The 25,304-nt window shown below is 41.8% G+C and overlaps 2 protein-coding genes across 6 annotated transcripts in view; both read left to right on the top strand.

Moving 5' to 3' along the window:
* Positions 1-697: 697 nt before the first annotated feature.
* Positions 698-20,903, top strand: Znf367 (zinc finger protein 367). Its single transcript, XM_036189055.1, has 5 exons — positions 698-1,293; positions 8,565-8,715; positions 12,768-12,887; positions 14,028-14,166; positions 18,372-20,903. Exons 1-5 carry the CDS (start codon positions 904-906, stop codon positions 18,592-18,594), a joined length of 1,023 nt encoding a protein of 340 aa, XP_036044948.1. The 5' UTR covers positions 698-903; the 3' UTR covers positions 18,595-20,903.
* A 2,069-nt stretch (positions 20,904-22,972) lies between these two features.
* Slc35d2 (solute carrier family 35 member D2) overlaps positions 22,973-25,304 on the top strand; it is a 35,956-nt gene continuing 33,624 nt past the window's right edge. For all 5 annotated transcript variants that reach the window (XM_036186710.1, XM_036186711.1, XM_036186709.1 and 2 more), the window contains exon 1: positions 22,973-23,313. In XM_036186710.1, the coding sequence (XP_036042603.1) occupies positions 23,192-23,313 (122 nt within the window). In that variant the 5' untranslated portion in view covers positions 22,973-23,191. The remainder of the gene's footprint in view (positions 23,314-25,304) is intronic.

The raw sequence follows: 25,304 nt of genomic DNA, 5'->3' as shown, positions 1-25,304 counted from the left end.
AGTTCCAGGACAGCCTGGTCTACAGAGTGAGTTCCAGGACAGCCTGTAGAGACTCATCTCAAAACAAAACAAAACAAAACAAAACAAAACAAAAAACCTGCTGGCGCCGAGCTCAAAGGAGGGCGGAGGGCCAGGCACGGCCATGGCCCTTTAAACAGGCTCCGCGCGGGAACCACGGCCCAACAGTCACTGGCAGGCTACAAGCGGGCGGGGACCGGTTGAGTAGGGAAATGTGGCGCCCCTTCCTGCCCAGCAGCAACCCTTCCTGAAGCTTCTCCAATCAGCAGACTCTTGCCCGAACCTCTTCTGGTGGGGGCGGGGCCGAAGATGCTATCCCCCGGCCCACCAACAATTTCCACGCCCCTTCCCTGCAGCTTCTCTAATCAACAGCCTCCTTTCCTCCCCTCTTTTGTGGGACTCATCCGGCGGGGGCGGAGATTCCGACGGGTGTGTCCGGAGGAGACGCGCGCTCCTGCAGACTTTCGAACGCAGTTGGCCCTCAAGACAAAAAAAAATATGAGAGCAGCGGCCAATGACGTGGCAGTAAGGACCCGCGCTCGGACTTGGTTCCGCCCCCTCCGGACGGAACATAGCCTGGACCCTACTATTGGTCCGCGCGACCTGTCACTCGTCGCGGTGGCCAGCCGCAGGGTCCTCGCGGTGACTGGTTCCGCCCAGGCGCGAAATGTAACGCGGGAAAAGCCGGAGCAGGGACCGCGGCGGCAGGTTGTTATTCTTGGGGACTCAGCGCTGCGCGTTCCGTTTCTGTCAGCGTCGCTGCTGCAGCCTGAGCGTCTAGAGCTGCCTGCCATGAGCCGGCGGCTGTGAGACGCCGAGGCATAGCAGCGCGGGCGAGCAAATCGAAGCTCGAGCGGAGAGCGCGAGGGCTGCAGACGAGCCAGCATGATCCGCGGCGCCCCGGCACCCATGGCAGAGCCGCCGCCGGTCATCTTCTGCCACGACTCCCCGAAGCGCGTGCTGGTGTCAGTCATCAGGACCACGCCGGCAACGCCTCCGTGCAGCGGCGTGGGGGAGCCCGAGCAGCCGCCGCCGCTCGTCCCCACCAGCCCCGGCTTCAGCGACTTCATGGTGTACCCGTGGCGCTGGGGCGAGAACGCACATAACGTGACGCTCAGCCCGGGGGCAGCGGGCGGCGTCGTTTCGGCTGGGCTGCCCGCGGCGGCTGAGCTCCCGACGTTGCGGGGTGCTCCACCATCCACCACCTCGGTGGCCGCCGCATCGGGCGGGGAGGACGAGGAGGAGGCGAGCAGCCCAGACAGCGGCCACCTCAAGGTGAGCGGCGCAGGCGGCCCGGGCGCGGGGCAGCCTGGGGCCCGTTAACGGCGCGGCTCGGCAGTGGGGCGGGGCCGGGGAGGAAAAGCGGGGCGGCGGGGGCGGTGGCTGACAGGACGCTGACGTCACTGCCGCGCGCCAAAACCGGGCCTGGGAGGCGGGGCGGTCACGTGACGGGTGCTGCTCTAAGAACCAACTGAGGCTAGCAGGTGCAGCGGGGTGATGAAGGGGAAGCTGGCAGGGTCCGTGGTCCAGACACCCTGCACTGCTGTTTGTAATCTCGCAACCGTGCGCTTCTTAGATCTGGGAAAGGATGTGAGCTTCTGGCTCCAGCCTACATGGGGGTAGCAGGCATGGTATCACTCCGTAGCCCTGGCTGCCCTGAGACGCAATAAGTAGACCGGGCTGAGCTCGATCTCTCATCAGAGTTCCATCCTCCTTTACCTTCTTGAGTGCGGAGATTCAAGGCTAGCGCCACCATGCTCCAGTGTACACTTTACATCCGGAGCAGCTGAGGCTTAGGGGTTTGTTAAAGCGTCTTCATTAAGATCTCATAGCTGGCTAGTGGAGTGCTGGTCAAGATTTTGTGGCTGGGAGCCTTGCTTGAGTGTTGGTACACGGTGACTGCTTGGATGGACCCGATACTATGTCTGTGGGGCTAGACTTTATAAAGGTGCCGGTAAATTTGTGTGTGGAATAAATGTTGCTAATACAAAATAAATATTCAAGTTCTGTTGGTTGGGTGCCTGAGTAACATAATTTGCTACAGATGTGGCAAGAAAATCACCTAGTGAATAAAGGGATACTTCGTTTATAAATTGAACAAGTTTGGTCACATTATGGTCATCAGCTAGAACGTTGAAACTGTTTTGGCGAAGGAAAGAGTCTTTACTAGTGGCATTATTATTATAGAGCAGTGAAGTTGTAAGACTGCTTTGACATACTTCAAGTATTGAAACTGCACCTCAGTGTATAGTTGAAAGAACAGTAGAGATGTTGGTAGTAGTACCTGTGTTGGTGTAGGGAACAGCTGCTGTTGCTGGCTTTAGGTAGCCCCTCCTAAGATGTCATCTTAGGCGCCTTAGGTATCTACAATTTTTGTATTAATTTAATGTTTTAGTCTTTCGTAGAAAATGCATTGTACAGTTAAGCAATGTAAATGCTTACATGCACAAATTCTTGTGGAAGGTTTTGTGTTTGTGACTTTAATTTTATTACGTTATGTGTATAGATGTTTTTGTTGCATGTATATCTGCACATGTGTATGCTTGGAACTGGAGTCCTAGACAGTTAGGAACCACCATGTCAGTGCTGGAAATCTAGCTTGAGTCCTCTGAAAAAGTGCTCTTAACCACCAAGCCATCTCTTTACCCCCTCCTCTCATGACTTAATCTTAGTTTTAACTCAGTGTTTTTGGATTATCAAAGAAAAATGATGTTGTAAATCACTGGTTCTCAACCCTCCTGATGATGCAACCCTATAATAATATAGTTCCTCATGTTGTGGTGTCCCCAACCATAAAATTATTTCGTTGCTACTTCATAGTTGTAATTTTGCTACTGTTATGAATTATAATGTGAATATCTGTTTTCTGATGGTCTTAGGCAAACCCTGTGAAAGGGTCGTTTGACCCCCAAAGAGTTCACTACTCATGGGCTGAGAACCGCTGTTGCAAATACATAAAATCATAACTGTTCTTTTTGACTTGAATCAGACTTATCTTTACACAGATCTATGTAAATGTTCTTACAGTGCATAAGTTTAAGTTTTATTTCTGCATCTTCACCACTTTTAGAGGAAAATATACCAGAAATAATGTGGAAATGAAAAGGCTGTTAGAGATATTTCTTCCCTTCTCTCAGAATATTTGTGATTTTTCAGAAATGACTTGATAACAGATTCTAGTTCTTTTTTTATTAATGAAGGGATCCAACCAAGTGCAGCTCCAGAAATTCATTTAGGATTCCAAACTTAAGAGAGAGTACTGGAATATGTTTCTACCTGAGAAAGGGACCTTGTTTGATTTCTGGTCAGGTTGTTGGTTTAAAGAGGGAGTCCAGTCTCCCTTATGCTGTTTTGCCTCTAAAGTTCTTACAGTGATGACTCCCTCCCCAGGCTTTGAGAGAATGATGATACTTGGCTGAGTCTGCTCACTTTCCAGGAAGATGGAGCTGAGTTTGTAGTGTAGCTAGTGTCAGTAGTGCTTCCGCAACCATTCATTGTGCCACTTTGAGGCACAAACAGCTGTGAGTGAGAGCAGTGTTTATTTTCTGTTAGTTGCTATGACTCCCAGGGGAGGTGTTAACATCTGAGTAGTGCACCCAGTGTCAGCTTTCTGTTGTTCTTTTGTTTGTCCCTACCCTACCTACTCTGTCTCTCTGAGTTGATAAAGAGTATCTGTCACATGCCAGCTTGTTTTGGCCCCTTATTTCAAGATCACTTAGCACTATTGGTGCATAATTATCTTTTCTTTCGAGACAGGGTTTCTCTGTGTAGCTTTGTGCCTTTCCTGGAACTTACTCTGTAGCCCAGGCTGGCCTCAAACTCACTGAGATCCACCTGCCTCTGCCTCCTGAGTGCTGGGATCATCAAAAGCATGTGCTGCCACCACCTGGTGAATAATTATCTATTAACATTATCTCCTGGTTGCATTTTGGGAGGGGAAAGAACAGTATGGCATTCATGTTTTCCAGGATAGCATATCCCACAGTCAGTGCACCTGTGCTCCCTGTTCAGACTACATTCATGATGGATGCTGTGGGACCCAAGGGTCTGCTTCTCTGATACCATTCACTTGTAACCTGCCCTTGCCTGTCCTGTATTCGCTTTTAATATTCAAACATTTAGAATGTATGTAGTCTCGCACATAGTTGATTTGTATATAGTAATTTCTGATCATCATCATATAAAAACCTATTCTGTTAGCACGGTAGCTATCATTTATTACCTGGCATGGATTGGGCACTTTGTAATGTTAGAAGTAAACAACCAGGCCCTCTGTTGAGCACTCTGAATTTTTTTCATTCATCTAATCTTGTTCACTTGCTTAGGAATGAGAAAAAGAGTCCCCAAGATTAAGGTCATATGATAGGTAGCAGAACTTTTGGTACCTAGCCAGAATTCTTATTTTTATTCTCTATATCATATTCTTCCTGTATGTATCACATAGAAATGGGCTTTTAGGGATTCTTTTTAAAATATTAAGCTGATGTAAGCATACATAACTTATAGCTTATCAGTTGAGATGCTTTATGTAAGGGTGCATAATTTGACAGATGAATTGCAGTGGAGATTTGGGAAGTTGTGCAGACAGATCTAAGTGGGACGTATTGTCAGGAAGCAGATCTGAGCTCATCATAGGAGTTTAGATCCAGACCCAAATGTGAGAAGGTATATATGATTCATTACATGCTCTCATAAGGGCACACAAACATCTCTCAAGATCTGCTTTTCTTTTCTTTCTGGGTTCTTATGCCTTGTCTTACATAGGTTTCTATTGCTGCAATTAAAACACCATGACTAAAAGCAACTTGGAAGGAAAACTCTGAGGTCATATTCCATCACTGAGGGAAGGCAGGACAGGAACCCGGGGGCAAGAGCTAATGAAGAGGCCAAGAGAAGTGCTGCTTACTGCCTTGATCCTTTGACTTATGGTATTCTATTACTACACAATAGAAACACTAAGGCCTTTTATTTGAACTAGTCTAAAACATTCAAGGACTTTTTAGGTCTTCTGTCTTCATATGACTATAAGTACTTTGAGAATTACTCATCTGCCTCTTAGAAAGCAGGAGATTCTGTATGCAAAAGTTTTTAAGTGATGTAAAAATCCAGAATTTCATGTTGGCATTGCTTTTTCTTTGAGTCACCAATAATCTTGACAAGATTTGTCCTTCCAGCTACAGACAAAATTGATTGCTGATAAACTTGCCTAGAAACATGGTGTTTCTTATTGTTAACAAGATTAAATTGAAAATGGCCTATTCAAGTAATATTGGTTATTTTAATATGTATGGTTGGGGCTGGGGAGGTGACTCAGGGTGCAAAATGCTTGCTGCACAAGCATAAGGGCCTGTGTTCAGATCCCTAGCTCCCACATAAAAGCTAGGTGAAGCACATCTATAACCACAGCGATGGATGTAGAAAGACAGGCAGATCCCAAGGCCTTTGGCTAACTAGCCTAGCAGCTTCAGGTGAGCTTCAGGTTCAGTGAGAGACCCTGTCTCAAAAACTAAGGTGGAGAGAGGGCTAGAGGAGGACATATGACATTGACCTCTGGCTCCCAGATGTATGCACACATGTATGCAACACATGCACACAGATATGTGTAGCTAGAGGATGCTGCTCATTTATTTGGGACATTAGATGATTATTTCCTATCTGACTTCCTTAATTAAAAAAATACATTTATTGAACCTGTCATGGCAAGTATGTTATATTTATACACCCCTTACAACTGAACATGTTTTATTTTTCTCTAGTAGTAAAGGAAATAGTAATGGATTATTTAATTATGCTTTTTCTTTTTGGTTTTTCAAGACAGGGTTTCTCTGAGTCAGTCCTGGCTGCCTGGAACTTGCTCTGTAGCCCAGGCTGGCCTTGAACACAAATCTACAGTACTAGAATTAAAGGTGTGTGCCACCATGCCTGGTGTGAGTTTCTCTTTGAAAGTGAAAACTGACTGAAGGAAATTTGATCAGAGCCAAATTATCATTCTAGGTTTGAGGATAAGATTTAAGCTTGGCGGTGGTGGCGCATGCCCATAACCCCAGCACTTGGGAGGCAGAGCCAGGCAGATCTCTGTGAGTTCGAGGCCAGCCTGGGTTACAGAGTGAGTTCCAGGAAAGGCGCAAAGCTACACAGAGAAACCCTGTCTCGAAAAACAAAACAAAACAAAACAAAACAAAAGATTTAAGCTTTGGAAACTTGTAGGTTTTTACATGGAAAGAAGTGACAGCCTCTTTCTTTATATTGGGTGTAGCTGTGCATACTTGTAGCACTGTTTGTTTTTTCATGTAACCTATGTATGTGACAACTTACCTGGAAAATAAAAGGAATTTTTAAAGAAAAACATGCATGCTGTTTTAGTTTAGAGATGATAGTACAGACTTCCCATGAACAATACTCAGTTTCCCCTTTTGCTAGTATGTTAAAGTACTGGATATATTTGTGACCATGTTGGTATATTATCAGCTATTCAAGTTGTCTTGGAGTGTTTTGTTTGTTGGTTGATTTTTGAGATAGAGTCTCACTTTGTAACCCAGACAGGCCTTATTTGTAATCATCCTGTCTCAGCTCCTGAGTGCAGGGATTACATATATATGCCATTATAGTTTCTCAATTTTTTTTTTTAATTTTATTTTTCTCTTTTTGAGGCGTATGTAGTCTTGGCTGGCCTCCTTGAATTCAACAGTGATCCACCTGCCTCTGCCTCCCAAGTGCTGGGATTAAAGGCTTGCACCTTTGTTTTTTTTAATTAAGGTAAAATTATATGACATTAAATTATTAACATTATGAAGTGTACAATTCAGTGGCATTTAAGATATTTACTGTTGTACAGCTTTCAAAATTTTCATCACTGTTTTAAGTCCCTGTATCTATTGAACAGTGATCCTAAAGCCCCATTTCCCAGCACACACAGGATGGTCCTTTCCATTTCTGCAAACCAAGCCATAGACTCTGGGAGTTTGTTTTGGGTTGTACTGATGTCTTCTTTAGACCTTCAAATTCCTGACTTATAAGTTGTAATCTGTTTTCAGTTATATAAAAATATTTTCTCGTTTGTGTTGTACAGCTTTTGAGTGTTTAATTCTCATAAGTTTGTTCCAGTTTTCCATATGCTGTTGACTTACAGCTTCATTCTGTGTGGCCAGAAAAGGTGCTTAGGATACATTATTGAGATGTATTTTACATTCTAAGGCAGGGTCTGTCCTCATTTCTTGTGGCCCTTCTGCTTATTTGCCTAACGTATTATTGAAGTCTCTAGATCATTTTGAATTATATCTCCCATTAATTATGCCATTTTTAGTTATGCATATGAGGGAGTCTATTTGGTGTGAATATATTTGTAATTATCTTTTTATGTCCTTTCATTTTTAATAGATTCATATTTTATCTAAATTAAATCTTGTGGATAACATATAGTTGTCATTTAAAATCTGTCAGTCCCAGCATTTTAATGGACACTTTGCCCTCCTTACTTTTAAAGTAGTTACTGCTGACGAAGGACTTCTGGTGGTGTGTGTGTGTGTGTTTTCATTCTACTTGGTCTGTTTCTCAGTTTCTTTATTGATGCCTTGTATGTTGAGCTGACATTCCCTAGTACACCTTAATTTCTTTTTTTTTTTAAACTTCCTGGTGATTATCTTGAAGTTATTAATTCGCCTTTTAAACTTATAATAATTTATTTTGAATCCACATTACTTTAGCTTCAGTATCCTATCAAAACTACTTCTGTGTCATTTCCTTTTATAATGTACCTTTCTAGTGCAGAGGATTGAGATCAAGCTCAAGGCCTCTGACATAGGCAAGTGCCTTGACCAGAGATACATCATCAGCTAGGGATACACTTTACTTACCCAGCTGTTTACAGCTCTGCTATAGCCTTCACTTTCTTGTGTGTTAAGCTTGATCAGCCCCAGGTAGAGTTTCTGACTATGTTCAGGATATTCTGGGCGTATGCTCAGTTTTCTGTGCTTTGCGGTATCCTAACTTTACAAAGAAACTTTCTCCCTGATTTTCTCTCCCAGGCTTTTCCTGTGTCTGCTTGCTTTAGCTGAAACCAATCTTTTGGTCCAGAGAACAGCAGGTTGTTTTACAAGGTTTGTGAACAATGCCCTCTGAATAGTTAGTCTTATGTCCTGAGAGATATCCAAATTAGGTGAGGCAAAGACAGGTGCCTTATGTCAGTCCATCAAGTGCCCCATCCAGGTCACAGCAGACAGTTCATTCAGAATAGGGTCTGGTCTGCTCTCTGCAAGTGGGGACAAGGGTCACACACTTAAGAATACAGACCTTTTGAAGGGTGCTACTGGGTAAAGAAAGAATGGGCAAGTGAAAATGCTGTGAGGGTGTTTGTTGATTCAGTATTTGATGAGTTAGTTGCTGGTAGTTTATTCTGGGTCTGTGATCATTGATTTTAGTAGTTTTCTGTTATCTGTGGAGAGCTATGGTGGGCTATTGGAGCCACTTACTCTTGCTGATGCTGCTCAGTTTGTATCTTACACTGCTTTAATGATTATAGTATTAAAGTTTATAAACAATGTCAACAGGATGGAATCCGACGTGGTAGACCCAGAGCAGACACTGTCCGGGATTTAATAAATGAAGGAGAGCATTCGTCCAGCAGGATCCGCTGTAACATCTGTAACAGGGTGTTTCCAAGGGAGAAATCACTCCAGGCTCACAAAAGGACTCATACGGGTAAGATGACAACATTGTAGAAATGGCTACAAGTAATATTTGATTAAAATTTGATTCATTATTAGGTTAATTAATGTTATTTAATTAGGTTAAATAATGTTCATATAAATTGCCTTATATTTTCTTATTGCCACTATTATTTGTGAAGTTTTAAAAATCAGCTACTGATTTTTGGTGGGAAATGGTGGTTTTAGGATTTTTAAACTTAGCATAGTCATTATAGATGTCAATTGTGTCATTCATTATTACTGAATATTTTTCACTTCCACCTACCTGAATTCTGTTTGTTTGCTCTTAATGCTTACCTGTCATACATTTTTATTTGTATATATAGGAAAATATATAAATATATAGAAATCCTTGCATTTTAGATACCATGTAGAAAGCAAAATACTTTGTAGAAGGCCCATGTTCTTTCCATAAAGTTAACCCCTGGAGGAGGAGCCTTATAGTAAATCTCATAGTTTGTAGATGAAAACCCATTGCAACTGTCTTGCAAATAGTGCTGCCCAACACAGCATCCACTTCATAGCATGACCCGTGAACACTTGAGATGTGCTACTCTAAATTGTCAGTAAATAATTTTGTCAATAATTGTTAGTATATAATGAAATGATGGTGTTTTTAGATAAATATGACTTATTTGTACTATTATATGACTATTTTTACTTTTCTTTCTCTCTTTATTATTATTAGTTTGTAGTTTTTTGTTTTTGTTTTTTTGAGACAGGGTCTCACTATGTTGCTCGGGCTATCCTGGAACTCAGGCTGGGTTCAAATTCAGATATCCTCTGCTTCCTGAGTGCTCGGATTAAAGGCATACACCACCACTCCTGGCTTGTTTTTATTTTTCAAACAAGGCTTCTACAGTTGTTCACAATGTGTTTCTTTTTAATGATTTGTTTATTTTATGTACACTGGTGTTTTGTCTGCATGTATGTCTGTGAGGGTGTTGGATCCCCTGGAACTAGAGTTATAATTGTGGGCCGCCATTTGGGTGCTGGGAATTGAACTCAGGATCTCAGCCAGTGATCTTAACCACTGAACCATCTCTCCAGCCTCACAGTGTGTTTCTTTATCTTTTTATTTTTTTGTTTTTAGATTTTATTTTATTATGTGTATGCATATTTTGTATGCATGTATGTATTGCACAGTATGTGTGCCTGGTGCCCAAGGAGGCCAGAAGAAGGCATTCAATCTCCTGGAACTGTTTGGGATGGTTGTGAGCCACCATGTGGGTGCTAGGAAGTGAATCTGGGTCCTGTGAAAGTGCAGCATCTCTCCAGTAGCCACAGTATGTTTCAACTGAGCAGCACTCATCTAGAACTTGGGCTTTTTTTGTTTTTGTTTTTGTTTTTGTTTTTTATTTTTGAGACAGGATTTCTCTGTGTAGCCCTGGCTGTCCTAGGACTCTTTGTAGACCAGGCTGTCCTTGAATTCACAGAGAACCACTTGACTCTGCCTCCCTAGTGCTGGATTTAAAGGCGTGTGCCACCACTGCCCAGCTTGAACTTGGATTTTTGTTTTGTTTTGTTTTTTTGAGACAGAGTTTCTCAGTGTAGCTTTGGAGCCTGTCCTGGAACTTGCTCTGTAGACCAGGCTGTCCTTGAACTCACAGAGATCCACCTGCCTCTGCCTCCCAAGTGCTGGGTTTAAAGGCGTGCACCACCACTGCCCAGCTGAGTCAATTTTTTTTTAAGTTAAAAATCACTGTAAGCTAAGATAGCTAGAGGCTTTGACTTTAATCAGTAAAACTGTTGCTTCATGAAATAATACAATTTTGAGAACTTTTGAAGGTCTTATCAATCTTATTAGCCTGAATCCTTCCCAGTAACTGCTTTATAGCTGCAGAGCTCTTGTTGCCAGTTTAGGAAAGAGTCAGTTAAGATCATGGGCCCCATGAGAGCAGGGACTGTCTCTGACTCTGTTGCCCACTTCTAGGATTGCCTCATTCAGCCTTAATAGAAGAGGAGGTGCCTAGGCTCACTGCAATTTGATATACCATGGCTGGCTGATATCCATGGGAGGCTTGCCCTTATCTGAAGAGAAACAGGAAGAGGAGTGGGTATGGTGTAGGGAGAGGTGGGGGGAAGGAACTGGGAGGAAGAGGAGGGAGGGGAAACTTTGGTTGGGATGTAAAAACAAGTAAAAAACAAACAAAAAGATTATGAGCCCTAATGAAAAAAGTCCCATGTTCCTGTCCTAATCTGCTACTACTTTGCTATATGTCCCCAGATGCTTCTGTACCTTGGTTTGCTACTGGGACACAAAAAAGCAGATGCTGAACTCAAGTTCCCCAAGAAACAGTTAAGTTCTGATAGCACAGACTTTGGAAAGCTGTGCACTGTCCAAATGGACATTGTGAAATGTCCAATTGTCTACCTATTCATTGTGAAAACCAATGTCCCTGTAGCCCAGTATTTAAGTTATATGTAACTATCACGACTGTAAGTGTGCCTATTGATATTGTGATATTAAGGGATATGTCACTGTTTTGAGTCATATTGAAAGAATTGTAATTGGTTAAAAGTTTGTCTGTAGCTGGAGTTTTTTCCAGTTCTGCCTGGCCCACAGTTAGGACAAATCTCTTTCACCTGCCAGTCCTGCAGTCGCTTAGACCCAACCAAGTAAACACACAGAGACTTATATTACTTACAAACTGTATGGCTGCATCAGGCTTCTTGTTATCTAGTTCTTATATCTTAAATCAACCCATAGTCTATAAGTTGCGACGTGACTCATGGCTTACATTTCGCTTTCCAAGGCAGCAGCTGGCAGTGTCTCTCTGCCTCAGCCTTCCACCTCCCAGCATTCTCCTATCTGCTTGTCCCGCCTAGACTTTCTGCTTGGCTACTGGCCAATCAGTGTTTTATTTATTAACCAATCAGAGCAACACATTTAACATATAGAACATCCCACAGCATTTGTCACTTGTAATAAATAATATATTAATTATGATTGACATTTTTGAGCACCTTATCTAGCTTAGTACTGTGTTGTATGTAGAAATTAAATGAAGCAGAAAGTAGAAGAATTTCTGCAGCAGACTCCTGTAGTAAATAAGCACCACAGGACACTTCATGAGGAGATACAAAGTGCAGCTGAAAGCCTATGTGACTGGATTTGAATGGGTAGGGAAAATGGTGTGGGTGTTTTGTTGTTTTGTTTTTTGAGACAGGATTTCTTTTTATAGCCTTGGCTGTCCTGGAACTAGCTCTGTAGACCACACTGGCCTCAAACTCACAAAGATCTGCCCATCTTTGCTTCTGAAGTGCTGGGATTAAAGGCATGCTCCACCATCACCAGTTTTTTTTTTGTTTTTTGTTTTTTGTTTTAGCTGAGGATCGAACCCAGGGCCTTGCGCTTGCTAGGCAAGCACTCTACCACTGAGCTAAATCCCCAACCCAATCACCAGTATTTCTAAGGATAAGAACCAGATAAAAAGGCATTGCTTCCTGGCTGGAATGTCTCTTTTGGAGGAAAATAAAGATCCTTCTCCAAGTATCTAATGAATTTGGTGACACTGTATGCAGAGAAGATATTAGGAACTGCTTAGAAATCAGCAAGCAACTTTCAGCTGTCCCAGGAGCTCAACAGGGCTTGGGATGGTTTGAGGAATTACTAGTATTGCAAATACAAAAGCAGTGTTCTGTGCTGGTGCCTCCAGCTTGGAGTACAGTATATGAAGGAGGCTATCAGCCAGCTAGCAGGCTAGAGAATCCCCTTTTGTTGAGTGAGACCAAGGAATAGCCACAGAAAGCAGGAGTTAGAGTTTGTAAATCAGGAAAGAGCTCACAGTTGGAGTGTTGAGGAGAAAAGTATACATAAGCTGAAGATGCTGATATCAAGGACAAGTCCTCATGGCCTAGAAGAAATAGTGTGCTTTGTAGAGGAGAGCTGCTCTGGCGTCACTCTGTGTCCCTGACTGTGTGCACTGTGGTGTGTGTGTCATTGCTCGCTGGAGTTCTGACTCATGTAAAGAGGATTTTTCTCCTGCCCCTTCCTCCTCTTGCCTTGCTGCCTCAGGTCTGATATGATGTCTATCTTCTTAGGTGAGAGACCGTATCTCTGTGACTATCCAGATTGTGGAAAAGCCTTTGTTCAGAGTGGACAGCTCAAAACACATCAACGTCTTCACACTGGAGAGAAGCCTTTTGTCTGTTCAGAAAATGGTATGGTGTTAGAAGTGATGTTTCAGGAGTAGTTAGAGTAAGTTTTACTTAGATTTTTAGTAATCAGCTCAGGTGATAGTTTTACTTAGATTTTTTGAGAAGAGAGAATTTTTGAAAAGCTTTTATAAGCATCATAAGCCTCCCACCCCCATGCTATGTATTAAGCCCAGGTCTTTGCGCATGCTAGACAGGTACTTTATTAACTGGAGTAAGTGTATCTTTTCTTTTTCTGTTTTTAATTTTTATTTAAGTATTTTATGAGTGCTCTATCTGCATGTATGCCTGCATGCCAGAAGAGGGCATCAGACCCTATTATAGATGGTTGTGAGCTGTCATGTGGTTGCTGGGAATTGAACTCAGGACCTCTGGAAGAGCAGCCAGTGCTCTTAACCTCTGAGCCATCTCTCCAGCCCCATTGTGTATCTTTTCTTATGGTCATCTATTTGTATGTGTGGTCAGGGGACCACTTGGATTCTAGGGATCAAACTTTGATTATCAGGCTTGGCTGCGAAGTAAGTACCTTTACCCACTGAGCCATCAAAGTGTTATTTTTAAATCACAGTATCCAAAAAATATTTTTAAAAATGTATAATTTTCCAGTTATATTTCAATATAGTTATGTCCCCTTTTTTTGTGGTTTTCTTGATTATTTTTCTAAATCTTAATCTTGTGTTTATAGGCTATTTATTTTTAGTTTCCACAAACGAGAGGAAAATTTTTGTTTCTTTCTGAGACAGGGTCTTACTGTGTATGTAGCATTGCAGGGCCTGGAACTCCCTATATAGACCAGGATGGCTTCAAACTCAAAAGAAATCCACCTGCCCCTGCCTCATGAGTGCTGGAATCAATGGTGTGCAACACCATGTCTGACTTGACAGAAAATTTTATTATTATTTAAAATTTATTTTATTTTATGAGCATGTGTTTACCTGCATGTATATATGTCTACCATATGTGTTCTTGGTGCCAACAGAGGTCAGAAGAGGGCAATGGATACCATGCATGTGACTCTAGAAGCTTGTTTGGTTATAGAATTCAATATCTCTGCCTTCATTTACTTTATTATATACATTGAAGCTGGACATGTTTATTATGTCTGAATGTCCAGATTCTAGTGAGCATTTCTTCTGTGTTTTAAAGGCTGCCTAAGCAGATTCACCCATGCAAACCGCCACTGTCCAAAGCACCCCTATGCCAGGCTGAAGAGAGAAGAGCCAACGGACACACTGAGCAAACATCAGTCTGCAGACAACAAGGCTGCTGCCGAGTGGCTGGCAAAGTAAGGCCTGCTGTGTGTTGTCTCCCAGAAAGATGTCTTTGGGGCTCGGGCCCATGTTAAATTTTGAGAATTCTCTTATTTTAAATAAATTACTTTTATAATCATAAAATAGTTCAGAATAGGGTTGGGGATTTAGCTCAGTGGTAGAGTGCTTGCCTAGCAAGTGCAAGGCCCTGGGTTCAATCCTCAGCTCAAAAAAAAAAAAAAAGAAAGAAAGAAAAGAAAAGAAAAAAATAGTTCAGAATAACTCTTAATTTCCTAAAGAGTTGTTAAGAGTGCTTGGGATTTGTTTGTGATAGAAATATAATTATATGTCTCAAGCACAGAATATTTGGTTTCCTTTGTTTCACTGTTGAAAAATATGGAACACTCATGAATTTGCTAGTCATGGCAACAAGGAAATCAGTATGAAAATCTTTCTCTGAGGATATTTTGACTTAAAGACTCGTCTGTTGTAAACATCATTACAGATTCTCTGCAATGCTTCTGGGTCCCTTGTTGTGCTGCTGCAGCTCTACCTCCCCCGGCCATGCCACAGAGGGCTGACATTTATTACAACCATGCTGCTGTTGTTTTTAATGCCTCTGTGCTCTTGGCTGGAGGGCTCACTTCTTCCTTTAGCCATTCCACTCACCTTCATTTCTCACTCAAACAAACATCATTTTAGGAAAGGCTTACCTGGCCTACCAAGGAACCTTTAGAACAAACAGGCTGGGACACATTTTACAGGTACTTCTTCCGAGGCTAGTATCATCCTGAGTATGGAGCCTAACCCTTTTCTGTAGTACTCAGAGCCCCAGAGAGCTGTTGTCATTCTCTTGTTCTGGTCCCCAACTTGTACCGAACTAATAGTTCTTTCAATACTTCTTTTTTACTGCCAATATTCCTAGTGTGAGGGCATAGATTTCCTGAAATGATGGAGTTGTATTATTTTATTTATTTGTAAACAAGTCTAACAATATAGTTTTAGCAAGTCTGGAACTCACTATGGAGACATGTAGAGTAGACTGCACTGGAACTTAGAGATTTAAGTCTTTGTCTCTAGTGTGAAGAGATTAAAGGCATATGCCACTACAGCTAGCTGTTTTTGTATATAATTTTAAAACAGTTTTATTGAGTATCAGTGATGTATGATAGGTTCTATATATTAGAGTGTACAATTTGATGCATCTAATGTGTGTCTATACCATGGGAACACCATAGTCAAAGTAATGGATGCATCTGACATATCCAAGTTTTCTTATGCTCCTTTGTAACCCCTCCTTCCCACACTTTTCCCCAGCTAGCTCTGATCTGCTGGGATTGTAAACTAATTTATATTTTCTAGAGCTTTATAGAAATGTCATCAAATGACTGCTTTCACTCAGCATCATTTGAGGTTCATCCATATTGAGTGTATCAGCCCATTCCTTTTATTTCTGGATAGTAATTTATTGTGTAGCTCTGTCAGCTTGTTTAATCAATCACCTTTTGATAGATGTTTGGGTTGCTTTTAGCTATTAAAATAAAGCTTGAGCATTAGTACAAGACTTTGTATTGACACTTGTATGTGGTGGCACTATCATTTAAATATGAACTTTAGACATTTAGTGGACATTTGCATTTTTTCTTTAGAGTTATCAGGTGGCTACAATAAGACAGCTAGAATTAAAACTAGTGTTCAATTTTTGGATAAACTGTGTATTATATTTCCTTTTTTATATTTTGGGTTTTTTTGAAACAGGGTTTCTTTGTATAGCCCTAGTTGTCCTGGAATTTGCTCCATAGACCAGGCTGGCCTTGAACTGATAGAGCTGTGCCTGCCTCTGCCTCACAAGTGCTGGGATTAAAGGCATGTGGCACCATGCCCAGCTGTTGGTCATATTTCATAGGTTTAATGTTTAATCCTGCCAAGAGTTACCATTGTTGTGTTCCCACCCCACCCCCCAAAATGCTGAGCAGTGGTAGCATATGCCTTTAATCCGAGCACTCAGGAGGTAGAGGCAGGTAGATCTCTAAAGTTAAGAGGCCAGCCTGGACTATAGAGTAGAGAACAGGAGGGCTACACAGAGGTTTTGAGACTACCGATGCCCATGGCCTTGTACATGTTAGGCAAATGTTCTGCCACTGACCTAGAGGATAAGATAGGTTGGCTCCTAAGGCTCATTCATATATAATCATAGAGGTAGGGGTTTTTGTTTGGTTTTTTTCCCTGATGCTAGGGGTTGAACTCAGGGCCTTGATACATGTTAGGCAAATGTTCTGTCACTGAGCTATATACCCAAGGCACCACATAGTGTAATGGCAAACACATGATTAGAGAATGGAGTGTAAGAACTGAAACAGCAAATGTTTGATTATAGATGCCTGAAGAGGTGTAATATGAATTGCTAAACAGTCTTATTAATAAAAAACCTGGAGCCAGATATTGGGGTGAAAGCTGAAAGATCAGAGGAATAGAATAAGCCAGTCACAAATTCTTACCACTAGGAAATCTTCAGCCCAAGAGAACTACTTCCTGTATACTCACACCTTATATACCTTTCTGTGCCCTGCCATCTTACTTCCTCTCTCCACCCAGCTCTATCACTTCCTGTTTGTCTGTACAGACCTCCAGACCTCTGTGGTTAACTAGTGCTGGGATTAAAGGTGTGTGCTACCACGCCTGGCTCTGTTCCCAGTGTGGCCTTGAACTCACAGAGATCCGTATAAAATCTCTGCCTCCTGAATGATGTGTGCTACCATTGCCTGACTTTGTGTCTAATATAGTGGCTGGCTTTGTCCTCTGTGTTAGAGCACAAATAAAATATCACCACAAAGAGGACTCTTCATTCCTGAATTTAAGTTCCCTATATAAATGGGTCTCCCATGTACTACCTCTGAATAGTCACAGAAAAACAATTACTAAGAACTGCTTTGACAAAATTTCATTTTTATTACTGTATATTCATTGGATATTGTAATGGGCTTCATAAAATACATAAAAGTCCGTTAGGTACTTTGATCACAGTACTCCCTCTGTGTCCTCCATTTTCCTTGTCACCATCATTCCCTGAGACACTCTTGTTCCTGCTCTCATGACATGCAGATGAGTGATTTAACGAGACTATAGAGTCTGAGGTCCACAAATGTGAGGAAACAGGACATTTGTCTTTCTCTGTCTGAATTTTGTTCTTCTTTATGGCTGAATAAAATCCATTATGTATTATTTACTGTTGTAAAGGTGGTGGGACCTGGGAGAATGGAGCCAATAAATGAAGCCAACTAAAGTCTTATGCAATAACCAACTTAGTTACAGCATTAGACAGTTCATACTCTGAGGGTTAAGAGGAGTCACATGAGTACTTGTATAGTCACAAGGTCAAGCTATACATGGTGGGCAAGCCACACACTGCAGAAACATGTTTTTCCATAGAGACATATAAACAAACTGGCATACAATAGCCAGTTGTAATGAATAACCCGAGTAAATTCCTATCCACTACACCTGGGAGGGTCACAAAAGCACAATTCAAAAATAATTCATGTTTTTTTTACGAAACTGAGGTCACAAGACTCTGGTCTTGGTTTCTTGAAGTTTTCTCAAAGGCACTCAGAATCTGTGCTCCATTCTTGGACCATGTTCCCACAATGTATCTATACAACATTTGCTCAAACCTAGGCTGATCTATAACTTGGCTACTGTCAGTAGTGTTGGCGTAAGCCTATATGTGCAAGTATCTTATGATCTATCTGTTGACTCAGGTGTGGGATAGCTCAGTCATATGGCAGTTGCATCTTGAGTATTTTGATGAACCTCCACAATATTTCAGAATTGGCTAAGCTATTTATATTCCTATCAGTATGTAATAGGTCTGATTGAGGCAAGATAGGATCTCTGTGTAATTTCAATTATCCTGATAGTTAAAGATGTTGAACTTTGTTTTTTACATGTTTGTTTACTGTTCATGCTTCATCTTTTGAGAATTACAAACTATTTTTTAAAAAGTATTTTATGTATGTATACCTGAATGTATGTGTGTGCAGGAGTTCATGGGGGCCTGAAAAGGGGATCAGATTCCCTGGAACTGGAGGTACAAACAGTTGCAGACTGCCATATAGGTTCTGGGAACCTAACCCAGGTCTTCTGGGAGAGGAGCTAGTGCTCTTAACTACTGAGCCATCTCTCCGGCTCCACTAAGAAAATATAATTTACCATATAAATAACCTGTCTGCCTTTCTCACAGGTATTGGGAAATGAGAGAGCAACGCACCCCTACCCTGAAAGGCAAGCTAGTTCAGAAGGCTGATCAGGAGCAGCAGGACCCAATGGAGTACCTTCAGTCTGATGAAGAGGACGATGAGAAGAGCGGTGCCCAGCGCCAGCTGCAGGAACAGCGAGAGCGGCTGCATGGGGCCCTGGCACTCATTGAGCTGGCCAACCTGACAGGGGCACCACTCCGTCAGTAGCCCCAACACTGACTCTTCACTGTACAAAAATACTGCCCAACATACTTACAAAGTAGATCCTTGGGCATAAGCTAAGCACCTTATTTGCTTATCATAGGCTGCTATTCTGTAGAAACTAATGAAGAATGTTGTTGCCTCAGACATGGGGTGAGAGAGAATTGCACTTTTTTTTTTTTATACAGAAATGGATTTGATGTAAAGTTTAAAATATTTTGTAAATATGGACTGCAGTTACAGGGTAGAAGCTACATGTTGTGGGAAGCTAGGTTTTGCAAGTTTAATGCATTCATTGGAAGCAGTTCTCACAGGAAGCACTTTGTGAATAAGACATTTGTATGAAAAAACAGTTTGGTTCAAATAGCCAAAGAAGGTTGAAATAGATTATTTATAAGATCATTTTAAACAGTGTATGTTAGTATGTGTGACAGTACTATAAACACTGAAGCAGGGCAGTGTGAAACATATGTATAAGATACATATTTTTAAATTGCAAAATAGCGTGCCCAGTAGGGCTAGAGAAATGGAAGGCCAGCTATTTGGAAAGATGCTATAAGTTATGGACTTGGAAGAAAATGGGTATTTGAGGATCTTGGTAAGGGGTAGTAGTTGAGTTTTTTTTTTAAATTGGTGTAAAATGAGTCTCATCGCATCTTTCTGGACTTTATAACTAACTGTAATGCTGATGCTTAGAAAGCGCTCGTCACCCAGCTTGTTGCCTGGGGACTTTTGCACATTGCTCAGCTGCTGGATCTGAGTGATTAATCTTGCAAAGTCTAGGTAACCCAGCAACTGGTGCACATGTATGTGTGTGTGTGTGTGTGTACACCAGTGAGATCTTTTATGGGCCCTGTAATGAGATTGGCACTTGTGTTTATATTAATAAAAGGGACATCTGCAGGGTTGTTTTGTAGTGAAATGTTTTAGGTCTTTTGATAGTAAACACTAAATTTTAATTGTACTGCTTGTTTAGCATTATTAGCGGATGGAAGCCTCCATATTTATATTTTCAGTGCATATTGCCACCTTTCTGCTTCACTTCAGAATAACATGCCAAGCTATTTTGTGTTCACTAAATTTAGCTATCAGTTAAACACTTGAGTGAATATTAGCTACTCAAATATACAGGCTTCTGAGATAGTTTTAACTGCAAGTGTGTTGTCTGGTGGTTCAAAACCATTTTCTCCAAATAGATGAAGTTATTGAACACACGTTGTATACTGAGGCATGAACAGAATCCCAGGGCTGAGCAGCCATCTCTTTTATAGAGTCAGGAATCTCTGTCACTTGAGCTTTTGTTAAAAGGTGAATGAAACTATACACAGAACATGGTGATTTATAGACTTCTTAATTGGAGACTTCAAAGTAATAGGAGGAAGATGGATTCTTCAGTGCCTTTGAGTTGAGATAGCACCCTACAAGTTTAGATTACACATTATTGAGAATGTAGGCTTTCTTATTAAAAATCTCAGCAGTTGTAGCACACAGGTAGTTAAATTGTGTAGCCTTGGAGAGGGGAGGTAAGGAGATGTCTTGAGAAGCACTAGTGTGAAACTGAAGAATTGGAAGTTACAATAATGTGTGTGATGAGGACATACTTTAAAAATGGAATTCCTCTGTATAGTCAATGACAGATCTTTAGGGGCTTTTTGTAATAACAATTTATATTTGTAATGGTCTAAGAATTTTATTTGTAGTCTGGTATGTAGAATTTTAACTTGGAGCACTTAAAAGTATGTTAAGAGACCATAGCATCTGAATTTTCTTGGTTTGGGGTTCAACGTTTTTCTCTAGAATTTTTCCTCAGATGAATGAGAGTATATGGATCAAAGTGCAACACTCACCAGTATTGGGAAGTTTAAAATCTGATCAGCTCACCTTCAGGACAGTAGTACAATTTGAAAAATGTAGTTAGCCAATTCACAGATGATAAAAAGTCTTCAAAAAGTAAGGGTTTTGTTTGTTTCTCCAGCTGATTTTTGTCAACCATTGTAGTTATGTTCCCAAGTATTTTTTATTTGTATGATTGGATAGTTTAAGAAATTACTTCAGCTGCTTACCATTGGCCATGTTTTAAAGCATTCCTTTTTTTTTTTTTTTGATATAAGGTATTTACTTGGACAAAATACATTGGCATCTAAAATTTGAGGTGTGTTATGACTGCTTTTTGTTTTAAAAATGTGGTTACATTCAGATTTTTGAAGTGTTTTATGCTTCATATGGCTAAGTTGTAGTTTGGCAGAGTTAACAGCATATTAATAAACATGCTGTAATTTTAAAAGATGCTTTGAATAAAATTTTATTTTAATTTAAAACAAAGTACATGGGTCATTCTTGCAGTTTTTATAATTTCTCTATCAAACATCTGACATCCTTTATCTTAGCAGTCTCAGATAGCTTTTTTAAGGTTATGGGGACTGAATTCAGGGACTCAGAAAAAACTAGGCAATCATCATACTACTGAACTACATATACTGAAGTTAGGTCTCAGACCTGGGACAAATGATTGAGGTGCCTACTAACATATCTGGCCACCAGGTTCTCCCAGCATCCCTCAGTCCCTACCTGTTACAGGGTCCTCCTGGCTGGCATACCCCACTGTCTACCCTGAATTCTCCTACCTAGGGGCTGGGCTGCCCTCCCCCAGCTTTCCCTATATAATACAACCATTTTGGCTATGCTGGTCCTTCTGGCCTCTTGTCTCTCCTTCCCCACTCTCCTCACATGGCCTGACTCAGAGTTTTGTTTATTCTGGACTCTTCCTGATGCCGCTGCCTCTGACTATATTTTCCCCTTTTTCTACAATAAATCTCCACCAGACCTAGGAACAGTCATGCCCCCTTTTTTATTTATTTTTCTCATTAAACTATTGGGTAGTTAATTTTGGGAAAGAAAAACATAGGGGGTGATCATGTGCCATGGCTTGTGTGTGGAGGCCTGGGGATAACTTTTGGAGTTGGATCACTAACATATAAGTTCCGGGGATTAGACTCAGGTTATCAGGCTTGGTAGCAAGTGTTTTTATCTGCTTTGCTATCTGGAAGGCTCTGGTATAGTTAAGTATTAACTGTTGCCAGCCCTATCCCAGGCCTTAAATTTAAGGAGTGTAGTGAGCCTGCCCCTTTGTTGGGGAATGGGGAACCCTTTGGACCTAACAATTGTGTGTGCAGACTTCACCAACAACGCTAGTCAAGCTGTGGAATGGTAGTTAATACTAACTAAAAGTCCTACACATGAACATGAGAACAAATCTGAAGATGGCTCAGAGTACCCAAGTGCAGGCTTCTGTTCAGATTAGTACCTGGGGCTTCATGCCTGCTAGGCTGTAATGTGACTTTAAAATACTGTTTTGAAAAGTTTATATATGTGGAGAATGACCAGAAACAACAGAAAATCAGCCCAAGTGACCATATTGTTTTTTCTTTTATGTTTTATTGTTAATTCTGGCTATATTTGTATATAGAAGTCTTAAGCCCCGTTCCTCTCTAGTCCATAATTCATATTTTAAAATTGTACATGCCTTTATGTGCCCCTACCAGGTTAATTTGGGCTCTAGTAGCCAAAATTTTCAGTGGTAGGCCACTTCCCAAAAGTTCTCAGCTTCTAATCCAGCTGTTGGCCGACAGTTCTAGCCTTTATACAATTTGGCTTCAGCTTTATTTATAAGAAAATCTTAAGCATTTCTAAAAGGCTAGAATTTCAGTTTTTAATTAATTATTTAAAATTTAAAGTATGAGACATTTCATTGGAAATACTACTACAGCTGTTCTGCAGCTCTGAGCCTTTATTCACAAGAACTAGGATCCTGTACTGCTGTCCTAGGGAGAAATGGGCCCTGGGTGAGGGAGGCCTGAACTTACCAAGCTGAAGAAGAGAAGCCGAATGCTTGGCTCACCCTGCTCTGCTGCTCCAATCCTAGGCGTTTATGAACGCCAAACAGAAGTGCTCTGCACGAACGCTTGGCCTGCAATGTGCCTGGAAGTATTTTTAGTAATAGTTGTACCTTGGGAATGACATCATTCCATCATTGTCGAATGGACAGAAGAGTAATAAAGCGGTAGTTGGGGGCACATCCAAAGCAAGGTCTAGCTAGGCCAGCGCCACAGCAGACACAGTTCCAAAGCTCGGGAGGGCCTGGGGAACTCTTACCCTTTGTGGGGATGTTGAGCTTGGATTTGCGAGTTTGCTTGGGTATATTCATGTGTCAAAAACGCATCTCAAACTAGCGACACAGGCGCGTCCTGTAGGATGTAAATTATACTTAAAAAACAAAAAACAAACAAACAAACAAAAAAAAAGCCAAAAAAAAAAAAAAAAAAAAAACCAAAAACGGAAGCAAACATCAGCCTTGCTGTGGGTGTGGCCTGAGAGCAGTCTAAGCAAGACGGCTGGGCTAAGGCCAGCTTTTCAGCGGTACCAGGCGGGGTTAAGGCCAGCTTTTCAGCGGTACCAGGCTGAATAGGAGGGAAGAGTGCACTGGGGGCGCGGGTTGTGATCAGGGTTCGCGCCCCGGTTCTTCCTGTTCCTGCCGCACCCTCTTCCCTGGCGGCTAGGGGCGGGCACCGCGGGCTGAGTGGTGGCGGGACGGAGGACGGCGGAGATGGAGGAGCCTGACGCCGCACGCCCACCCTCTCGCCTGGTCAGGCTGCTGTCGGCGCTCTTCTACGGGACATGCTCCTTCCTCATCGTGCTGGTCAACAAGGCGCTGCTGACCACCTACGGGTGAGGCTGGTTATGCGGGACGGCGCAGGGTGGCTGGGGCCTGGAACGCCTAGTCTGTGACTTCACCAAGTCACCACACAACAAAGTCCACTTGCGATCAGGGGCACAGCACACACTAGCCAAACTTGCAAAGCCGGTGTCACAGGCTTTAAAAAATACAAATTAAAAAAAATAAAAAAATAAAAATAATTGAGACAGGCATTCATCAGGTAGTTGGCATTACAGGTGTGCAGCATCATTAACGTGTATTTTGAGAAAATTACTAATTTTTAACCACTGTGGAGTTTTTGAAACGGGATTTCATGCGTCCTAGGCTAACTTTGGGACTCCCTAGTAGTTTTCCTGTTCCTGCCTCCGGTGTGTAACATCACACATTTTATACAGTGCTGGGGAAGGACCCCAAGACTTTTCACTCTAACATCTCCAGCCAGCCTCAAGCAAAACAAACAAAACAAAACAAAGCATATTCCACAGATTACGTCTGGACTTGTGGTCTGTTTTTATGGGTTGATCATCCATTCTCAAATAACCATCATATTTATGGAGAACCAGAACAAAGAAGTTTACAAGATGAGTTTTTTGGATTAGAGTTAAGTCGTCAGCAACTCTATGCCTCTTCGAATTTATCTGTAAAGACTATACTGCCTTTTAATTCTACTGTATAGTAGCAACCCTGAGAGAACTGTGAGTTTAAATCCGGCCCCAGGGGTGAGTGCTCTAACCCCTGGCATTAGTCCATACTTAGCATTTTCCTTAGATAAAGAACCTAGCTGGCCACAAGCCTGGTATTGGCCTCTGAGGTCCTTGCTTGAGCTGCCACAAGTGGGGGGATCTTTGTAAACTCTACAGGACTACCTTTTTATTTTATATTTGGGAAAACTCACACCCAATCAGGTCCACAGGTTGTTAAGTACTACATCTACTATAGTGAACACTGGGAAAATGGTATGAACCATGTGAAATATCTTCAACGGTTAGAGACTAAGCAAACAGGTTCAAGAACAGATAAGATATATCAAATATTATCTGAGAGAAGTGAGAGGTTGGTGCCAGAACATCAGGCAGAAGAGAGCAGCAAGATCATGACCTCCTGGAAGAGCAGAGAATGTCAACATGGCTGGATGACTGAAGGAAGTGTTAGGAAAACTCAGTAGAACTTTAGAGGGGGGGTGGGGGTCAGAGCATTCATTCGTTCGCTCAGTGATACTGTGTGCCCAGGATGTGCCAGCCATGGTCTCAAGAACATAAGTAACTAAAGTAAACACAACAGATAAAAACCCTTAATCTCACATCCTGGTGTACCAATAATAAACTAGTAACATTTAAAGTGTGTGTGTGTGTGTGTGTGTGTGTGTGTGTAGGTCAGAAGACAACTTTCAGGAGTCTGTTTTCTTCTTCCACTATGTGGCAGCAGGCTCCTTTACCCATTAAACCGTCTTGCTAGCCTAGCACTCACATGGTGTGGCTCACAACTACCTGCAACTTCAACTCCAGGGGTCTGACAACTCCAGGGGCTCTGTCCTCTTCAGACATCCACACATGATATACCCTCAGAGACACATACATAAAAATAAAATTTAAAAAACCCTGAAAACCCTATGTTAAAAAAAATGAAAATGAATATACATTTAAGCCAGTTAATGTACATAGTACAAGGAAATAAAGGAAAAAGAAAACATCAGGGTGGAGGATGAGGCTGTGGTAGTGCTTGCCTAGAATGCAAAGAACTGGGTTCAGTCCCTAGCACTACATAATGATGGACACCTGTAATCCCATCACTTGGAAATCAGAAGTTCAAGATCATATGATACATTGAGTTCAAGGCCAGCTTGAGCTATAAGAGACCTTGTCTCAAAGTACAATAAAGAAAATGAAAAGGGGCTGGAGAAATGGCTCAGCAGTTAAGAACACTGGCTACTCTTGCAGAGGACCCAGTTTGGTTCCCAGCACACACAGGGTTGGTTCACAACCATCCATAATTCCAGTTCTAG

This window comes from Onychomys torridus, chromosome 5 (genome assembly GCF_903995425.1).
Source record: "Onychomys torridus chromosome 5, mOncTor1.1, whole genome shotgun sequence".
Classification (NCBI taxonomy): domain Eukaryota; kingdom Metazoa; phylum Chordata; class Mammalia; order Rodentia; family Cricetidae; genus Onychomys; species Onychomys torridus.
Note: the sequence above shows the minus strand (reverse complement) of the source record. Positions and strands in the feature narration are given on the sequence as shown.